This window comes from Mytilus edulis, chromosome 5 (genome assembly GCF_963676685.1).
Source record: "Mytilus edulis chromosome 5, xbMytEdul2.2, whole genome shotgun sequence".
Classification (NCBI taxonomy): domain Eukaryota; kingdom Metazoa; phylum Mollusca; class Bivalvia; order Mytilida; family Mytilidae; genus Mytilus; species Mytilus edulis.
The window spans coordinates 9,985,214-10,006,941 of record NC_092348.1 but is presented as its reverse complement, the minus strand read 5'-3'; the positions used below and the strand labels follow the sequence as shown (position 1 = coordinate 10,006,941).

Genomic DNA, 21,728 nt, shown 5'->3' with positions numbered 1-21,728 from the left:
TGTCCTGAGTATGTATGAAATATTCACCATCAGAGGTTAATCAAACAAAATGCAATCAATCATAAAAATCGGATTTATTGCATCTTGAACTACTTGTATGGATTAAAAGTAAAAACACCCAAAAAAAATTCTGAATTTTTAGAATTTTTGATATATACAAATGAATTATACCAATTTAAGCAAAAGCTTCTTCTATTTAATAAATATATTACAGACATAGTTCTCATTACAGCTATCAGCAGTTCATCACAGATATAGTTAGTCATCAGATTTAATTCTAAAAGGGAGACAAATCATCTATTTCAGAATTTTTCAGCATAATTAAGCCCCTTGGATTTTAAATATCAAATTGTAACATGTCATTGTAAGCATATGTTGTTTGTATTGCACTGTTCTTTTAATCATTCTTGAAAACAATTACATTCAAAGATTTAATAAATAATAAAAATAAATAATTAACACATTGTATAAATCTTCCAAAACATTGTTGTGACAATATTCACAAAAAAATAAATAAACAGAACATATAAAACAAGCAATGACAAGACTAGGAAAGAAAAACAAGTGTATCCATGAAATTTACATTTCACATTAATTATGACAATCTTTACTTATATAATTGTCATGAGACATACCATCTACTACAGCTTTTCCCCAAACAATGTAATCTTTTTCACAGTCTATTCTGTCATGTATTTCTAATTTTAATTTGTCTGTTACATATTTAACTGAAGCTTCTGCACGACTCTCCTCAAGAATAATTTCATAGTTGAGTTTGTCAAAAGTTAAAAACTGCATGTTCCATGGTATTTCCCATGATATATTAAGTGAACATGTTTGCTCCTTTATAAGTTTACAGTTGAGATTTCTAACTTCAGATGGTGTTTCAAGATATGCAAAATGTCTAGTATTGGCAATCTTTCCACTTTTCATGACTATTTTGATTAAATTCAAGATTGCACTGATATCTACAAAAGTGTCCTGATAAATATGATAAAGCCAAGAAGGATCATCACAACATAAATGTTTGGGTACTTTCTCCTGGTTTATAATTTCCTTCTGAACTTCTGACTGTAAATGCATCAGACCCCCATGCTCTGATGGATAATCAATATGGCTGACTGTAGATTTCTGATCGGTATTTTCCCAAGAGGCATAATTTATCTCCAAACCTTTGATGTTGGCTAATGTCTTGTATGGGGTATATTGAACAGGCGACACAGCATATGGAAAGAGTTCTATTAAGAAAGACCCTGGTTTTAAAAACATTGCCAGAATTAACAAGGATCCATGCATTCCTATTACACCCTTAGCATTAGAAACAAGTGTTATCATATCTGTTAATGAATGTGTTTCACTACTTATTGTTACAACTTTCATTGAAAATTCTTGCAAAATTGCTTTGACTAGATCATCTTCATTCATAATTTTACGATTTTCTTTCCTTGATATCAAAACTATGAAGTCTATTGAATGTTGAGCATTTGAATCCAGATGATGTAAAATAAAGTTACTAGTAGATTTAATTTGATGAGCATTAACTGTGGAGTCTAATATAGGGCCCTGTGGCCCAATAAACCCGTAATTATACCATAAAGTATCTGTTAAAAGACCGACTATTGCACTTGAGAAACATACAAGTTCTCTCCCATCTTGTACTTCTTTACCATGCTGTTGTTCAATTCCTTGTAAATCTATTTTATACTGAGGTTGATAATTTGTAAAAAGTTCATACAATGCTCTGTAATCTCCTGGAGGCCAGTCATCCATAAATACAATCTGTGCATCAAATTTATCCAAGGCAGCCATCTTTAATTTCAAGTTTTCAAAATGTTTCATTGTGAAATGTAAAGGTAGTAAGTCATCATGAATAACATGCATGAGATTGTCGGACTTGAAGCGATTGAAAATGTAACTTGTTTTATTTATCCATCTGACACTGAATTGTGATGAAAAGTTTTCACTGAGAAACGTAAGTGGTAGTTTGTGTCCTGTGAAATCAGCTGGAGTAGAAAGTGATGGAATGTTATTTCTGTTTATAGAACTATATTTGATTTCATCCTTGTTATAGAAATAAACAAACAAATTTTCTTTTGGCTGATAGCATAGATTTTTAAAATGGCAAACATGAGTTTTCAAATTTGACTGACATGTTTCAAAAGAATTGAATTTCATGTTGCTTTTTTGAGATTCATCTTGAGTTTTGTGTGTATTTAAATCTGCTTTGTTTGAATGCTCCCATTCTGCATACAGACATCTATCCTGTAAATCATCCAGCTGATAAAGAATTTGGAGATATTTCTTTACTAATGTTGCTATGACAGCAAACATTACAGCATGTGTTATCATGTGAAGACTCATTTTGTGTATCCTGCAAACAGAAATATCAAGCAATTAAGTAGAGTTTGGATTTGCATACTTGACAACAATCTTCCGTCAAACCATGCTATATTTGAAACTAGAGTCTCGTAAGAGCCTGTGTCGCTCACCTTGGTCTATGTGCATATTAAACAAAAGACACAGATGGATTCATGACAAAATTGTGTTTTGGTGATGGTGATGTGTTTGTAAATCTTACTTTACTGAACATTCTTGCTACTTACAATTATCTCTATCTATAATGAACTTGGCCCATTAGTTACAGAGGAAAACATTTTGTTAAAATTTACAAAATTACATCATATTTTATGAAAATTGTTAAAAATTGACTGTAAAGAGCAATAACTCCTTAAGGAGTCAACTGACCATTTGGTCATGTTGACTTATTTGTAGATCTTAATTTGCTGAACATAATTGCTGTTTACAGTTTATCTCTATCTATAATAATATTCAAGATAATAACCAAAAATGGCAAAGTTTCCTTAAAAATTCAGGGGCAGCAACCCAACAATCGGTTGCCCAATTCATCTGACAATTTCAGGGCAGATAGGTCTTGATTTGATAAACAATTTAACCCCTTATCCAATTGCTCTAAATGCTTTGGTTCCAGACTTATAAGCCAAAATCTACATTTTACCCCTATGTTCTATTTTTAGCCATGGTGGCCATCTTGGTTGGTTGGCTGGGTCACCGGGAACATATTTTAAACTAGGTACCCCAATGATAGTTGTGGCCAAGTTTGGTTAAATTTGGCCCAGTAGTTTCAGAGGAGAAGATATTTGTAAAAGTTAACGACGACGCACGACGATGACGCACGACAGTCGCCAAGTGATGAGAAAAGCTCACTTGGCCTTTTAGTCCAGGTGAGCTAAAAATACTGTAAAACAATTTATTTTTTCCAGATAATTTTTCTTTGTGTTAAACCTTTTCTATGTAACAATTTATTTGTTGATGCTTTCATACATGACATTGATTGATTTTTGGCTGCTTTACATCCAGTGGCAGATATTTCAAGCATGTTCAAGACCCCCATATAAAAGAAGATCACAGTTTGAAAATTTGCAATAATATAATTCGCATTAGTTTTCTTCTCACATTAATATATAATTCATGAAAATAAATCACTTGTAAAAAATATGTTGGTTTACTGTACTACTTTTCTGAATTGATGGATATGCATGTACAGACAATGGCGTCTATGTGTAATTATCTAGTCAGCATATGCATGGAAGTTGTATCTTAAAAAAGAAGGTATGATACGGTAACATTTCTTCAGATCTTAACCACTGATTTCTCATATCACATGGAATTATAAAGGAGTAGGTCCAGTAAGACACCTTTTTGGCCCCAAAATATAGCACTTTTACGAAATTGTTAAAATGTAAACTTTTAGTTATTTAATGGACAGTAGAATGCTTCTGCTTCATAAATATGGGCTGTTTTTGACAATACAATGCACATATATATATGGTAATAGCTCCAATAAGTCATGCTAAATTACTGAAATCTTCATAATTCTAGCATTTTAGTTAAATTTTAGACGGTTTCCGTGTAAAACAAAAGTGGCCGCATTCGCATTCATCCTAAATATTGGAATGTAAGTTGTATTTGATGATAATACATAACATATATAAAGGTTGAGAATGAACACGGATTGGCCACTTTCATTTTTGACAAAAAACATCTGAAAAGTGACATTTTTCAGCATGTTTGGTAGATTTTTCATATTTAAGCTTGAATTGGAACGTTTTTAATGACTTAATTAGTTAAAATCTTTCACATAAATTAATTGAATCAAATGAAATAGACACCTAAGTGTTTATAAAGTGGTCAAAATCTTTCGTCAGATGAATCTGAAATTTGAGGCCAAAATCTGTCCTTACCGGACCTACTCCTTTAAGAAATAACATTTTCTGGATATTTGCAAGATATGTCATGCATGTACATTACACATAAATGCATAAGATTGATATGAGCAATTATTTGTAACTATAAAAATCTTTCATATGATTAAATATTAGTAGTTACTAGTAATATATTTATTATATTTGATATTAACACAGTTTCTCTGTAATGGCCCTGTTTTTTTTGTAATGGACCTAGCTGTTTTTCTTTAATGGCCCTAGCTGTTTTTCTGTAATGGCCCTGTATTAATGCCCAGTTTGTCTGTATTAAGCCCAGTTAGGGTTTATAATAAACAGTAATTTTTGGCAATAGGGTACTTAGTTGGTTAATTAATAAATCTTGATTTATATCGACAGTGGAAAGTTTTCAGTATTGCACATGCTGATTTATCCGTATTAGGGCTTATACACCTTATTGCTATTTGTCCGTCATTACTGGATATCACACAGGTTCCCGTAAAATTATGACGTCATAAAACAAAATAGCTGACGCCACAATGAAAAAGTGATTGTTGTATGCGTCAAAAGTTCAAGCGCCGTTAGCAGCCGGGTCAGCCGGGATTAGTGATAAGGTGTATTTGCTCATATCATTTAATAAGGCAGCAACCATTTGATTTTCTTTTTTTTTTGTTTTTGACACCGAGAAAAAAAAATGTTTGTTTCACCCTCAACTGCCACTATATGTATTGTAAAAATTGACAGAAAAAAATTGTTTTCGACTTGTCGCCAAAAAAAATTAGATTGTCTTTCGTCAAAGACGAAAATAAAAGTTTGTCCAGAAAAAAAATCCATAGCCCCCCCTCCAGAAAATCAAATGGTTGCTGCCTAATAATATATATATGCTATTAAATTATAGTACAGATAATATATCAAAATGTATTCCATAATCATATAAGCAGTTCCTCACTGTCACCAAATAAATTGACATTGTCAGATACATGTACACAGTTTTTTTCTCAGACAATTTTGCATTTTCAACATCTTTGTGATTTTCATCTTGTTAGTGAAAATCCACAGGCACTAGACGTTCTGACAAACGTAATAAATATGGGCAATCGGAAGAAAATAGGGTCCATGTATTTGAAAAAGATAAACTATACCACATATAATGCCAGATACTTTAAAAAGGTTTGTCAGCTGTCTGCTTAGTTTTATTTGATTACCTCCCCTGTTCCAAAACAGATTTAAGTCTAGCTATAACCAGACTATAAGTTCCGAGCTGAACCCCAGATGCCATGATTGAAATTGTATTTTCTAAAGTCGTTGTTCTGGTTATTGCTTGAATCATAAACAAAAAATATTGAATTCTTTTCAATTCTAAAACTAACTAGTAAATAGTTTTTGGTTGATGATTCATATGTTGAAATTATAACATTGTGATTTTTTTTTCAGATTGCCGGCACTTGGTTTCTACAAAAGACATTTTTGTTTAATTTAAAATGCAGTTTTCAAACTTTGTGATTAAATGCAAAAAGCTATTTAAAAGACTGTTTTCATCTTTATGTTTAAAGGATGTATAAAAAGAATTATCAATAGAATTAGGAGATAACTGTATTGTATTTTAAGCTCCGACGGCATCAATTGGGGATTTGATGGTCGCAAAATAAGTTTACTGGCGACGCGTTAGCGGAGACAGTAAACGGGGATTTGATGGTCGCAAATTAGTTTACTGGCGACGCGTTAGCGGAGACAGTAAACGGGTATTTGCGACCATCAAATCCCCAATTGATGCCGTCGGAGCTTAAAATACAATATTGTTATCTCCATTCTAATGAAACTGACAGAAAACAACGTTAAAACACGTAATTAAAATCTGTCATATGTCGTCTGCGCATGCGCGTACGCCCATAGCATCAAATGTCAATTGATGCCATGTAAGAAAGTGACGTTATCCAATCAAAATGAACGTTACAAACGTTGTTGCATTAGAATATTGAATGAATGGAGCCTTTTTGAACAACCATTTTATATCCTGCTATGTTGATAAGTCGTTCACCTAAGGACATTTTTTCTTATTTTTTCTGTAGACTTAGCTTTGATTTTTTATTACCATGTATTGTCGAGCTTTGTGACTCATAGGATATATAAGAACCCTGTTAATTTTAACTCGCTGGTTTGTAATGAAAACGACAAAAAAAAACATGACAGTCGCCAACTTCCAAACAAGGACCGAAGCTCATAAACTCGGCAATCAAAACGTTAAACGCAGGACTTCGGGAATGTCCGAAGAGCCGACAACCTTGCTTTGGAAGTTGGACAGTCGCATGTCTCAGTAAAGATCCTGTGTCTAACAGGCAAACGACATAGCTGTACTTCATGTATACCTTGAGAGTTTTTCTCAACAACTATTCTAGTATGATATTTTTGACATTAAATAAAAATGGCTAAACCGTGAGGTCAGTTTTTTAAAATTTGTTCTAACGTCTTTTAACGCGAATTTGAATATGTTTTGAATTTGTCAAAATGTAGTGTTTTTGGTGTTCCAAATATAGAAACCGAAAAACACGTCATAACGTATGTAACGCGTGTGGAATCGAAACCGAGGAAATGTGGATGATACGAAAACATATATGACAACCTATGACACGACGATACATGTTTATACTCGTGAGGAAGTTCCAGTTTTTAAAATTCTTCTCCATTGATGATTAACCATTTGTTGCCAATAATTGCAGAACATGCAGAAGTCAGTTAGATTTATGAAAACATTTGTTCGTGTTTTGTTTGGCACCTTCGCTACGTGTGATAAAAGTTCTACAGTTAAAGTTGGTCTATATTTTAGTGATCAAAAGCACATTTTGTGGATCGCTGTATACCGGGCCAGATATAGTTGATCGCTGTATTCCAGGATCTTACATCTTTCTTATTTTCTCTCTCTCTCTCTCTCTCTATATATATATATATATATCAGGTTGCCAGAGGTAGCCAAAAAATGATCCATGCAAAAACTGAGTTATCTATGAATCTATCTAGTTGAACAATACATATCTTTGAATATATCTTTGAATCCATCTGTGTGTAAATATTTAAATCAATAATAACAAGGACGTATGTTAGTTATACGTCCTTGATAATAATAATAAAAAAAGCTGTGACTAATACTGCCAACATATCTTAGTTTTAGAAGCCATCTCGAATAATGAACATTCCTTCATAGTGACATAATAAATTATTTAATAAAGTTATCAGGTTATGTAACACATTGTAATTGTTATTATACAAGCAAGGTGTGTTTTAACAGGTGATTAAGGTTTGTTTTAACAGGTGATTAAGAATAGGTTAGGTAAGTTTTCTTATCTTTCATTTTATTTCAAATGTCCATCGATAAGTTGTCAAAATATTTTACATAAATATAAGAACAATTCAATAATTATCTAATTCTGCAGGAACGAAAAAAATGCACTTTTGAAATCCAAATACGTTTTAAATTTTCTAAAAAATTAAATGCACGAGAATTCTTTTCATCTAGGGCAAACTTTGTCTAGAAACTTTCCAGATCCATAGGGTAATCTGTACTCAGAGTAAAATTTGAGGTGAAAACACGGACATTTTAGCCCAAAGATCCACATGAAATTAGAAAAATGGAAATAAACAGATTCAAATTAATAAGTGCCACAAAGGTTGATCCCTGTTATTCTAAAAGAAAAGCTACATTGAGTAATACCCTCGAACAGAGTAACAAAATTATTTGAAATGTTAAACGGGAAACACTTTATATTAGCCGATCTAACATCGGAAATGTAACGGTGGTATTGGAGACTTGGTACATGTTCGAACAGTGTAAGATAGAAGCTTTAATAGTTAATCTAACTTTAATATAAACATAAAACCCAATGAACGAAAATGACAAGACAATGTTACATTCTTAGAGCAATTCAGCAGTAATCAGCATCAATAAAATTGAGAAAGGAAATGGTGAATATGTCAAAGCGACAACCACCCGACCATAGAGCAAACAACAGCCGAAGGCAACCAATGGGTCTTCAATGAAGCGAGAATTCCCGCACCCGTAGGTGTCCTTCAGCTGGCCCCTAAAATATGCATAATAGTACAGTGATAATGGACGTCATACTGAACTCCGAATTATACACAAGAAACTAAAATTTAAAATCATACAAGACTAACAAAGGCCAGAGGCTCCTGACTTGGGACAGGCGCAAAATTGCGGCGGGGTTAAACATGTTTATGAGATCTCAACCCTCCCCCTATACCTCTAGCCAATGTAGAAAAGTAAAAGAATAACAATACGCACATTAAAATTCAGTTCAAGAGAAGTCCGAGTCTGATGTCAAAAGATGTAACAAAAGAAAATAAATAAAATGACAATAATACATAAATAACAACAGACTACTAGCAGTTAACTGACATGCCAGCTCCAGACCTCAATTAAACTGATTGAAAGATTATGTCTTCATCATATGAATATCAGGTACAATCCCTCCCGTTAGGGGTTTAGTATCATACTATCATAAAATATATGAGAAGAACATAACCCGTGTCATGCCAACAACTGTTTTTTTTAGAAATAAATGTGTTTAGTTCCGATGCAAAGACCCTATCAGTGAATCAATGTTAAAGCCAAAATATGCAATCTTTAATGACCTGACAACAGTATCGTAACTATATCCCCTTTTAATAAGTCTATTTAAAGGTTTTGTTAGTTTCTGAGGAGAATACTGACATTTTTGTGCTTTATAAAGAATATTTCCATAAAATTTTGGATGTGAAATACCTGAACGTATAAGATGTCTGCATGTTGAGTTATATTTACGAATTATTTCCTTATACCGGTGATAAAATTTAGTAAATGTTTTGACCAGTTTGTGATATCGAAAACCCTGGTGTAATAATTTTTCAGTAATACATAAATTTCTCTCGCTAAAATCTAATACATTGTTACATACACGAGCGAATCGTACAAGTTGAGATATATAAACACCATAAGATGGTGACAAGGGAACGTCACCATCTAAAAATGGATAATTAACAATAGGAAATGAAAAATCATCTCTTTTATCATAAATTTTTGTATTAAGCTTCCCGTTTATGATATAGATATCAAGATCGAGGAAAGGGCAGTGGTCATTGTTATCATTAGCTTTATTTAAAGTAAGTTCTACAGGATAAATTTCTTTAGTATACATACTGAAGTCGTCATTATTTAGAGCCAATATATCATCCAAATATCTAAAAGTATTGTTAAATTTTTGTATCAAATGTTGTTTTGATGGGTCTTTGCTAATTTTAGTCATAAATTGTAACTCATAACAATACAAAAACAGGTCCGCAATAAGTGGTGCACAGTTAGTCCCCATTGGAATTCCAATAACTTGACGATATACGGAATCTCCAAAGCGAACAAAAATGTTATCAAGTAAAAATTCAAGTGCATAAATAGTATCAAAGCATGTCCAATTGACATAGTTCTTTTGTTTATTGCTACTAAAAAATGATCTAAAAGAGTTTGAACATATGTACTCGCATTCCGACTTTTTAAATGCCCAGTTAATTAGGGATGTGAATTTTTTCTTAATAAGAATATGAGGCAAAGTGGTATATAGGGTAGAAAAATCAAAACTTTGAACAGATTCAAAATCACCAATATATGCATGCAATTTATCAAGTACTTCCAACGAGTTTTTGACACTCCAAAAGTAATTAATTCCACTATTTTCAAAGGCCTTATTTGAACAATTTATTATCAGGTTTTTTATTGTACCAAGTGTACTAGTAAGTAAAACAGACAATTTAGTAGTTGAACAATGGCTGGAAGATGAAATAAATCTATATTTGTAAGGTTTTTTGTGCAGCTTCGGAAGCCAGTACATAGTTGGGACTTTCATTGTGTTTGGTTCTGCTTGTAAAGAAGTAGCTAAAAGTTTATGTTTGTTACAGATGTCGTTTTCTGAAAATGAAGTCAGTTGTGAGAGTTTTTATGTGTGATCATGCTCAGCGGTTTTCTTACTTAATTCACTTATTCCCGACACTGATGGCTAATAATTTGCAAACATGAATAGTTTTTACCATGCATGGTCAGAGTTAAGAAAATGTTAAGTTTTGATCAGCTGTAACTTTGAATGTTTTGTTTTTACTTTTACGTACACACATAGCCTAGATAAACAAAGTAGAAGGTTGTGTGCATGCAAAACTGGTTAACAACTACGTACTGCCACCACATTTTATACCTGCATGAAATCAAGCAATCTGAACCATACATTAATCATTTTTCTGCGAGAGTGCCGTCTTGTTGGTAAGTATGGTCTGTTGTATTGTTAATTATTCTAATTATTCCTTTTATACCCCGTTTTATGTATTATACTGTTATTGAATATGTTCCAGCATTATTGCGGATTTGTTTCACCTGAAGACCAAACTTTTTTTCTAAAGCTCGTGGCATGAAGACCACATTTTTATTCAAATTCAGAGGTATGTAGACTTAACTGTTTCCAAAAAGGAGAGCCTTGAAGACCTACCTGTAATCCAAAACGAGATGCAATTGTAAATTAAAACAAATGACGTCCTGGAGCACATTCTATGAACTGCTTTGATATAATGCTTTATTTCACCTTCTTGACTATTTTACCTATTATGTCTGTTTTGTTCACGCATCGTTGTAAATATAATTAAATTTGATGCGACTGTCATACAAGTGAGAGGTTTAGCGCTATAAAACCAGGTTCAATCCACCATTTTCTACGTAAGAAAATGCCTTTAACAAGTCAGGGATTTGACAGTTGTTATCCATTCGTTTGATTTGTTTGAGCTTTTGATTTTGCCATTTGGTCATGACTTATATCTAGAAATTGATTTTGAGGGTCGGTTGAAAACAAATATTTTTACGACAAAAGTGATGATTTCAGCTTCCTTATTGTGACCTTTTCATTTTTAAACCAAGAGATCCTAGTTGAAATCATAACTTCTTAAATTTTACGGACGCCATCATGCGTTGGTTAAATATCCATTATACATATGATATCGGATATGTTCTTTATGTCGTAACTACAATCCCGTTCCCTTTTCAAGAATGTGACCTACCGAATTAAACTATTTATCGGCCTTGTATTAACATGAGCAACACGACAAGTGCCACACGTAGAGTAGGATCGGCGTACCCTTCCGGAGCATCTGTTATCACCCTCAGTTTATGATGGGGTTCATGTTGTTGTTGTACCCATATTTGTGACATTTTGTTCACGCTTCATTTTCCATTGTCAATATAATAGATTTTTTTATGCGACTGTCGTACAAGTGAAAGGTTTAGCGCTATAAAACCAGGTTCAATACACCATTTTCTACATTTGAAAATATCTGTACCAAGTCAGGTTGACAGTTGTTGTCCATTCGTTTGATGTGTTCTATCATTTGATTTTGCCATTTGTTTAGGGACTTTCCATTTTGAATTTTCCTCGGAGTTCAGTATTTTTGTGATTTTACTTTTTCAATAAGAAAGCAACGTTTATGGTCGTAACTTAATGCATGAACAGAATACAAAAAAATACATACAAGTAAAACATTTGCTTATTCTTATTTTGTTTTGGCTTGAAAAATATAAAATATGCCGTGATGATTTTTTTACATCTTTGAGATTGATCTTCCGCGCCAAATTGTTCGTATACTTACTTATTACTAGTTTATTATTGAATACACTGCGTCAATAATATAAGTTATTGAGAATGCAAATAATAATGCAATTATGGGTACATTTACAAATAAAAAAATATCAATCACTATGTACTGTTATTTAATGAGACTGTCATCAAAGTGAGAGGGTTAGCGCTATAAAACCAGGTTTAATCCACCATTTTCTACATTTGAAAATGCCTGTACCAAGTCAGGAATATGACAGTTCTTGTCCATTCATTTTGGCTGCGTTTTGTTATTTGATTTTGCCATGTGATTATGGACTTTCCGAATTGATTTTCCTCTAAGTTCAGAACTTTTGTGATTTTACTTTATACTTGATTTCACGTTTAACATATAATAGTTTCAGTTAATAAGTGCTTGCAGTAGGAAAAAGGCAACCCAAAGAGCTGACGAATGATTCAATCAAATATACTATTAGTTGTTATCAGTGGTGTGTGAGTGAATTTGTCAAACATGAGGCGGCAATAAAGATACCTTAATTAAAATGAAAAGATCTTCTACAAACAACTCGACCACTGAAATGGCATTAGACATGGAGCCACATTTATATAATACATTTAAACAGCATGTCCTTTCTCAATTGGCAAAAACAAAAGCTCAAACACACCAAACAAATGAAAAACAACTGTTATATTCCTTAATAAGTACAGATATTTCTTAATGTCGAAAATTGTGATAAAACCTTTTTTAGCTAGCAAAACCTCCCACTAATATGACAGTGGTAAAATAGATAAAAAAAAACATTATGATGTTTTATATTTTTATATTCTTTTCTTTTGTTTTATAGCTTTATAACCCTCGCACAAATCTTTTGATTTAATTCAGATTATTCTCCATTTGTTTTATTTTTTTAAATCGTTTTCATAAAGTGTTGGTGAAACGGTAGAAGACGTAATTATATTTAAATGAATTCAATTGTTCTTAATTTTATATGTCTCTTTTGCTAAAATCTGAGTTTTGCACCAATCTCCGTTTGTCTTACATTTAATATTATTAATCTGTTCTCCACACAAAAATCACTTCACTTCAAAACTTGATGTACAACAGTTTTGCATTTAAAGTTTTCGAGTTACACAAAAAGTTGGTATTGACAAAAAATATGCAAATACAAAGTACTTTTTTTAGCTCTGTATTTATGTGAACATTAAGTTAAATTGAGTAAAACTTTACATATTGCTTTTCAATTTATGTTTCCCTCCTTTGTCCATTACCCGTTTTATTTATTGAGTTCATTTTTTATATTGTTTTATTTTGAAAAGTTGAATACATTTTTTTTTTTTTTTTTTTTTTTTACCTATTTTGACATAAAACCGGTCACTGAACTTGGGACAATTTTAAGAAATAGACATTTTGTCAGCTAATTTTTCAGTATTTTTGATGATATTGTTCTGATGTTTTTTATTTCTTAAGAAGTTATGTAATTGTTATTAAGCCACATAAGTTTGCCAGTCACTCGAGTTCAAAGTTGAACATGGACAATTCTTTTATTCGGCTTCATTTTGTTGTTGTAACGAGTTTCTGAGTAAATCTAACTTTACAAATGATATAAATGCTACGTTTGCGAGCTGAAATGTGGACTTGAACCGTGCCAATATCATGAAATGACAGTTTCGTATTCCTGTCTGTCATACTTTTTGGGAATTTTGGGTCATCAATGCTCTTCAATCTTGTACTTGTTTTGGCTTTCTAACTATTTTGTTCTGAGCGTCACTCATAAGTCTTATATAGACGAAACGCGCGTCTGGGGTACCAAATAATAAGCCTGGTACCTTTGATAACTATTTACTCCACTGGGTCGATGCCACTTCTAGCCGACTTTACGTCCCCGAGGGTATCACCAGCCCAGTAGTCAGCACTTCGGTGTTGACGTGAATATCAATTATATGGTCCTTTTTTTATATAAATTTACTGTTTGCAAAAATATGAATTATTCTAAATACTAAGGATTTTCTTATCCCAGGCATAGATTACCTTAGCCGTATTTGGCACAACTGCTTTGGAATTTGGGTCCATCAATGCACTTCAACCTTGTACTTGTTTTTGCTCTCTAACTATTTTGATCTGAGCGTCACTGGTGAGTCTTATGTAGACAAAACGGGCGTCTGGCGTAGCAAATTATAAACCTGGTACCTTTGATAACTATCATACTGTAACGATTTCGCCCCTTAAGGGCATCCGATACAGTTTCAAGGGAGGTAACTCTAGGCGCGACGTTCAACGTTCAAATTCCCAAAAACGTTACTTTCGGCGCGACGTTCAACGTTCAAATTCCCAAAAACGTTACTTTCGGCGGGACGTCATGCGTGTAATTTTCCTTAATAAACTTCTCCTTCCCATTTGAATGCCATGACGTCACTGTGACGGGAACCGGTTGCAGGAACTGCCATTAAAAATGGTAAACTCCGGGCACTTTCTTAGCCATAGAGAGAAAGAGAGACGAGAAAAAGTGAAACAGTCAAAGCAAAAAACGTCAGAGCATGTTATAAGACTTAGCGAACACAGAAACGGTCACAGTTGATGAGGAGTCATGGAAAAAAGGAAGAAGAATGATAGATCTATTTTATGTAGCCAAACAGCTCTTTTGTCGAAAATGCAAGGAGGCACTTGCTCTGATAAACATTACATCTGAAAAAAATATGGGGTATGCAAGCCATTTGTTTATACGATGTGAATGCGGACAAGTTAATCAGATCGAGACCAGTGAAACGCACGTACATGGAAAACGTGGTCCACAGGTGTATGATGTCAACACAAAAGCAGCATTAGGTATTTAGATAATACATCTCTTGAATTGATATATCATTGTTGCTCAGTCTCTTGCGATTACATTCCTTAATTTTTATTTTTTTAAAACAACACAGTTTAAACGATTCCTGAATTAATGTTTTTCAGACATATCAACTTCTACGTCTTTATAATAGTACATTTTATTCTTTAAAATGAGAGGAAGCGGTCACAATGATATGTAGTCAATCTATATACAAAGCTCATATTATAACGGCTTTACTTTGAGCTTTCTCCATATATTCCATAACGGTCAACGATATCGTGATAGTGTCGATAACAAAAATTCCAAGTGATTAACTGCTTCCTTGGAATGCTGCACCCCTCTTTCAATGAGTTTTTGCTGTTTGTGAAAGAGACAGCATCCGACCAACTAAAACAATTTACAGGGAAAAAACTAAATAACTTTTAAAAAAAACACCGAGATATCATCCTAATGTCTTCAACAATCTGAGTTGCGTGTGTTACTTTTACTTCAACAGTGCCATGCAGTATGTCTAGCTCTAATTTGCATTTAATCTAAGAAATAAATAAAAAATCCACAACAAGCTTAAGTACCTGCGATATTTCTCACTCCATAGCTACAAAACTATAGTTCATGAATCCGTGAAACACCTAACGAAACCGTATAAAATCATACTGCCCATACATTGTAATATCGGCGACTATACATGAAAATAGATTTTCTATAACAAACACATAAACAACTTCTATCAAATAAAGGTTTTTGTATATACCAACAGATCTTTCATTTTAATGCCAATGTATTCTTTCCGGAAATTAATTAGACGATGTTATGCTTCCAGAAGAAGGAAAATAACAGAATCATATGTATTATTTTCATAATATCGTCAGTCCGTGCTTCTCCGTTTCCAAAACCAAGAATACTATGTCTAGTATTGTGAACTCAAGTGATGAACATGTTTCTGTAAAAATGTATTCCAATGTCAGCTAACTTTATTGAGATCTAATTTAAATACCTCTACACATTGCTATTTAAATTTTAGCAATGATAGACGTTGGCATAGGTGTTCGTCAGCTTTCCAGACTTATGACAATAATGGGTGTTCCTAGTAGTTCTGAGAGAACGATGAAGAAGAGAGAACGCGAACTGTTCCAACCAATGGTAGATGTAGCACGAGATTCATGTCATGAAGCAATTACAAAGGAATGTTCAGAAACAAGGTAATTATGCAGATACCGGAATTATTTTTAAGAGTTTAGATTCAGCATATCAAAAGAACCATTGCATTCATCTTTTTTTATCATTAAAATCGAACTTTAGTTTATCTTGGATCCAATTTGAAAACCAGGCATGAAATTTAAATTCAAAGTTAAAATCAGCATATCAAATAACGCCAAGAATTCGGTTTTTGAAGAAACCCCAAAAATTTAATTTTCGAATTAAAAGTGGACCAATTAAAAGACGGTCATGACATTTTGTGCCCAAATGAGGGGTTACGTAATTTACTGGAAATTGCGTTACAATGACAACTAAAAAAAAACACGTGAAAAATCAAGCACCTGTTTGGCAATTGACTTTCTTTTAACGTCGTAGTTATCGACAACATACATTGGTCGAGAACCTTGATTGATTTTCTTCAAATTTTATAGTAAAATATCTTGGAAAATATTTCCCCCGAGAAATGCGGTAAAACTTTTAAAGATGGGGAAAATATCAATTTATTTTAGCCTTCGCGGGAAATGAAAAATCACTTCAGATTCAGCCCATTAAATAACCGTAAGAAATCAAGACTTTGAATTTAAGCACATTGGTATTGGTCAAGAAATAATGGTTTATACCAACTGTAATAAAAGTTCTGTTTTATCTCTTTATCTAATTAATTAGGACCACAACCTCCAAAATTATTCACAACTTTCTTTTTATTGGTATAGAAATGTGTTTTACAATTTTTAAGAGGTGGTACAATTTTTGTCTGGTAACTTTTGTCGGACGAGAACGAGACTGACAACGTTATAACATTATACGAACGCGAAAACTTTTTGGTCGTATAAAAAGGTAGTGCTTCATCTGTGTAATTATTTATTAAATTTCCAGAGTTATAATGAGATGTGTATAGACAATCCTTTTTGCAAAAACAGAGTATATACATTTTGATATATATATAAGTACGTCTGAGTCAGTGACAACTCTACAACAGATTTATCCATCGGATCACCAGCAATGAGGGTGATACATGGCTGTGTACATTATGTATATACAACTCGTCTAAACATCAACCCAACAATGTAAGATCTGTAAATTTGCTTTCGCAAATTTTTTTTTCTTCCCTCGCCGGGATTCGAACCCATGCTACTGAGATATCGTGACACGGCAAATCGCCTGCACTGTAGCCGTCCCGCTATTTTGATATATATATATCTTTATTAGCCTCCCTAAGGAGAGATGGTGATACCAATACAATATTAATGAAAACGCAATATATACAAATTTGAATAAAAAAACAAAACAAAAAAAAAACACACAAAAGAAAAAATAATAATTGAAAGTACTGTAAACTAAATACAAATTGTTAATACGGATTGAGAAAAAAACTGTGAACTTAATTCATATTGTCAATTAGGAATGAGACAACTTTTTGCAAAATCTGTAAACATATTTGGCGCATAAAAATTGAAAACGCTTTTTCTGCTCACAGTCTAGATCGTAAAAGTACCTCGTCCTGAATATGCATGAAATGATTGCCACTGGACATCAACCAATCAACAATCAATCCCAAAAACTCCACGTAGCTCATAATTGGAATTTAACGATGCTGTTGCTATAGCTATATTCTGTGTTGCTGGCAATATTAGTCTTTTTAAATACTACGTAGAATTTATAATTAGAATTATAAAACCAATATAATAATAAAAAATAATATGTAAAATTAATATTTTTTTAGAATTACAACACCAGGGAAAGGATTGGTAGTAAAATACGACATGTGTTGGCAGAAGCGAGGATCAGGTCGCTCGTATAGTAGTTCGTCTGGCGTTGGGACAGCAATTGGCCAGCTTACTGGAAAAATATTAGATTACGACCTGCGTGTTACACATTGCGCCATATGTCATAGTGCTGAGAAAGCCAAAAGAAACGCAAAACCACACAACTGTCAAAAGAATTGGTCAAAAAGCGCAAAAGCCATGGAATCGTCAACAGGGGCATCCCTGATGGAAAATATAGAAGAAGTGTCTGGGGTTCCTGTCGATGTGCTTATCATGGATGATGATGCAGCCACTTTGTCTAGGGTAAAAGAAGCTTTGGACCACGATGTAAAAAAATGGAGCGATATTAACCACTCAACAAAATCACTCGGAAATGCTTTTTATAATTTGAAATCTAAGCACAAAGCACTAAGTACAGATATCATAGAATATTACAAAATGTGTTTTTCATATGCTATTCAACAGAATAAAAACAATGAAACTAAACTTAAAGAAACACTAACAGCTATTGTTCCTCATTCATTCGGTAGTCATGACAAATGTGGCGATTGGTGTAATAAAAGCAATGAAAATAATTTTCATAAATATCTCCCTCATGGAAAACCACTTACAGATGATGCTTTACGAAAAGACGTCCAAGTCATATTTGAAACGGTAGCTAACAATGCTGAACGTCTAGCACCGGCTGGATCAACAAAAGATGTGGAGTCTACCAACAATATTTATGCATCTAAAGCTCCTAAACGGTTCTGTTTTAGTAAAAGCGAAAATCTTAAAACACGGGTGAGCGCTGCAGTCTTGCAAAAAAACATAGGGTATTCTTACATTTTCTGCATAAATACACAAGCTAACCTTTTAACGGATGAAATCACTGATAATCATTCCGGAAAGTTGTTAAAAGAAAGAAAACGGAAACAGAAGTACTCCCAGCAACCAGTTGTAAAAAAACGGCGATTAGAAAAGAAGAAATTTAGAAATAAAATAAAACAGACAGAAAAAAAAGAAGGTGTAACATATAAATCGGGACTGTCTCTTTCCTTGGTTACTGAGGATAAAGAGATTCCGGGAATCAAACAGAAACCTGCATCATTGCCCTTTTCATCATTTGAAGGTAGTTGCATAATTTTTGACCTGGAAACATCTTCGCTGAAATTAGATTCTGAAATTCTGCAAATAGCTGCATTAAACACTGTCTCTGGTGATAAGTTTGATACTTATATTCAGCCGAATAAATCAATAGCGCCGAGTTCCAGTGCCGTTACTGGTTTAACTGCAAATGGAAATATCCTTTTTTACAATGGAAAACCTGTTCATGCAGTTACTTCGGAATCAGCGTTCCAGAGTTTTGTCCTTTGGTTAGAACAATACGGTCAGGTTATGCTTGTTGCACATAATTGCAAATTATTTGATGCTAGGCGTTTGCTAAATAACATGTCCAATTTAACCTGCTATGCAGCTTTTAGGAAATGCGTATCTGGATTCGCCGACACGCTTCCGCTTTTCCGGCAAAAATTCCCAGGGCTAAACAGCTACAGTCAGCAAAAATTATTTGAACATTTTTGTAATGAGCAGTACAATGCGCATAATGCCGTTGATGATGTGGAATCCTTACACAAGTTAATGGCTGTTTCCAAAGTAGAAAAGCAAGATGTACTTGAATTTTCTTTTACAGTTGAAGCGATAGCTGAAAACATGAAATATGATAAAATGGTAAAGGTTGATGCTGAGAGTTTTGGAGATCTTGTTAAGGGAAAATATATGTCTGCTCAGATGGCTGTAAAGTGTGCCCAATCCGGTCTGAAGAAATGTCATCTGGATCTTGCATTTAATAGAAAAGGCTTTCAGGGTTTACTTGATTTATTGTCTCAAAGGAGACAGGACGGTTCACCTCGTGTTACGAAAACAGCGGCCGTCATAAAAAAAATAACCGGATATTACGAAAATAAGTAATTAAAAAAAACATCGTTTGGAGTTCTTCGTTATTCATTCAAATAACATATTTTTAGAAATGTTCTGTATTTATAGTACAATTATCATATATTTTTACAAAATTAGCTTTGTAATCACATAGTCAATGAAATTTGTTGAACATTTTTATCATATAATCTAAATTATATCATATAATCTTAATTAATCATGTAAACAAAATGCATTTGCAGTTCGTAATTCTCCAATGAATGGTTTTATGGCCTTTTTTTTAAAAGGCACGCTAGTTAATATACATTTTAAGAAAAAATAATGCTATTTTGATTTGTTTCTTAGGGAAAATGTAAAAATATTGTGCTTTTATAAATGTGTATAAAGGACTGATAACTTAAAAATCTTGTTTTAATTATCTTTGTTCGATTACGATGCATACAATATTTTGTACTGATAAATGTATCAACACATTTATTTCTGGTGTTTGTTTTACTTTTATTCCTAAAAAAAAAGAACCAAAATAATTCTAGAATGATAAATATAAAAAACCAAAGGATATGGGGTATCAAAGATCCATAAAAAAAATCAGCACATGCGCAGTAAAAACACACTTAGGGCAAAAGAACAGCACTTTTATTGATGTTCTTCATCTCAAAGTTGCAGTTTGCTTTTTATACTAATCACGGGAAGATGTTTCGGAAAAGTACAAGTGTGTACAGAAATGCTTAATAGCACAAGGTTCGTAAGTAGATCAAAATGCAGGAGTGTAAAATTAATTAGTTATCAAATATAATTCATTGTGCTGCTTTATACATATATATACACAGTAAATATTCATACAAAATCAATAGGTGTACCTTTGAAAATACAGTGACTGAAGACGAGTTAACTAATATGCACATCGTGTACAGCTATCCTTAGATGACAAAACAAATGATTAATCTTGTGTTGGTGCTTATATTTTCTCTTGGATGGTTTTGTCTTGTGTTTGTGACAAAATAATTATATTAGTTTTGTATTTGTTCGTGAAAGAAAAAATAGAATAATAATACATGTACAAACACATTTAGCTCATATTGATTACAGACTCCTGGCCGGATTAAACTATACTTTAATATTGGTATTTGCTACATCATTGCTAAGCACGTGACAAGGAATAAGATTTTAAAAGACTGGTAAAATTTGATTTTGGTTAAAGTGTCAGGCTATGGTGACATGTCTTCTTGTGTACAGTTACTTTGTTAATTAGAACGGCCCATAGCGCATGTCTGTATATATAGTAAAATTCTACAAAACATGGTTAACCCTCATATATTGCAATAAGATTGCCTGGCTCTAATTGAAAAAAAATAAAACATGGTATGATTACCAATGAGACAACAATTACTCTACACAAGATGACCAAATGACACACACATTAACAACCATACATGTATGTCACCGTACGACCTTCTACAAATGCATTTGATTTGCCACTGGACATAAAACAGCCGTACATCAACATCATTTTTAATACCAGGTATGTATCACTAATCAACTGATGAAGTGTATAGTCACTTTTGTAGCTTTTCAAAACTTGAATGTGCATCTGTCCGTCCTTCCGTCCATTTCTCTTTTTACATTTTTTTCTGCTTCTGAATAACTGGGCGTAAAACATCAATTCTAGTATGAAAAGTTTCAAATAATTTTCTTCAGAACCATATGCTTGACTGAGGTTCGTAATTCTCCTATGTCGAATTTCAATGTTCCCATTGACTATAAACTTACTTTATTACAATATAATGAAAAAAAATTATTTTTTTTGTTATCATTTAATGATGGGGTTTAGGGGGGGGGGGGGGGGGGGGGGGGGGGGTAGGAGGGTTCTTAAAAACACGAAATCCCGTGGTCCCGAATTTGAATAAATTTAAATCTCGACATCCAGATATTCGAAAAAGGAATTCCCGGATCCCGAAATGGTCTATCCCGAAATCCCAAGCTTAAAGACACCCGATCCCGGAGTCCCGATAAAGGTCCTATCCCCCTCCTTAATAATTCTCCTGAATGCCAAAATTGTTAAAGGAGTACTCGGGTGCATGCGGATAGAGGATTTTTAAGAGAGGCACAATAGAAAGTCATGAATTGTAATTCCCGATAATAAATTAACAA

General features: G+C 33.1%; 2 protein-coding genes across 3 annotated transcripts; one reads left to right on the top strand and one right to left on the bottom strand.

Annotated features, from left to right (window-relative positions):
* Nucleotides 1-59: 59 nt before the first annotated feature.
* On the bottom strand, nt 60-5,469 carry LOC139522924 (protein O-linked-mannose beta-1,4-N-acetylglucosaminyltransferase 2-like). Of its 2 annotated transcripts, none has more exons than XM_071316558.1 (2): nt 5,384-5,469; nt 60-2,371 (listed from the first exon to the last, which is right to left on the bottom strand). In XM_071316558.1, exons 1-2 carry the CDS (start codon nt 5,386-5,388, stop codon nt 592-594), a joined length of 1,785 nt encoding a protein of 594 aa, XP_071172659.1. In that variant the 5' UTR covers nt 5,389-5,469; the 3' UTR covers nt 60-591. The 2 variants fall into 2 exon arrangements, with proteins under 2 accessions (XP_071172659.1, XP_071172661.1); XM_071316560.1 differs by having other exon boundaries at nt 5,403-5,453.
* An 8,624-nt stretch (nt 5,470-14,093) lies between these two features.
* Nucleotides 14,094-21,424, top strand: LOC139522923 (uncharacterized). The gene is made up of 3 exons (XM_071316557.1): nt 14,094-14,693; nt 15,719-15,896; nt 17,618-21,424. The coding sequence occupies exons 1-3, from the start codon at nt 14,474-14,476 to the stop codon at nt 19,608-19,610; spliced, it is 2,391 nt and encodes a 796-aa protein (XP_071172658.1). The 5' UTR covers nt 14,094-14,473; the 3' UTR covers nt 19,611-21,424.
* The last annotated feature ends 304 nt before the right edge of the window (nt 21,425-21,728 follow it).

What these genes read in the sequence shown, in the direction of transcription:
- LOC139522923 (XM_071316557.1), top strand. Translation starts at nt 14,474, where the DNA reads ATGATAGATCTATTTTATGTAGCCAAACAGCTCTTTTGTCGAAAATGC. An exon ending in CAACACAAAAGCAGCATTAG is followed by an intron (nt 14,694 to 15,718) that starts GTATTTAGATAA and finishes TTTAAATTTTAG; the next exon opens with CAATGATAGACGTTGGCATA. An exon ending in AAGGAATGTTCAGAAACAAG is followed by an intron (nt 15,897 to 17,617) that starts GTAATTATGCAG and finishes ATATTTTTTTAG; the next exon opens with AATTACAACACCAGGGAAAG.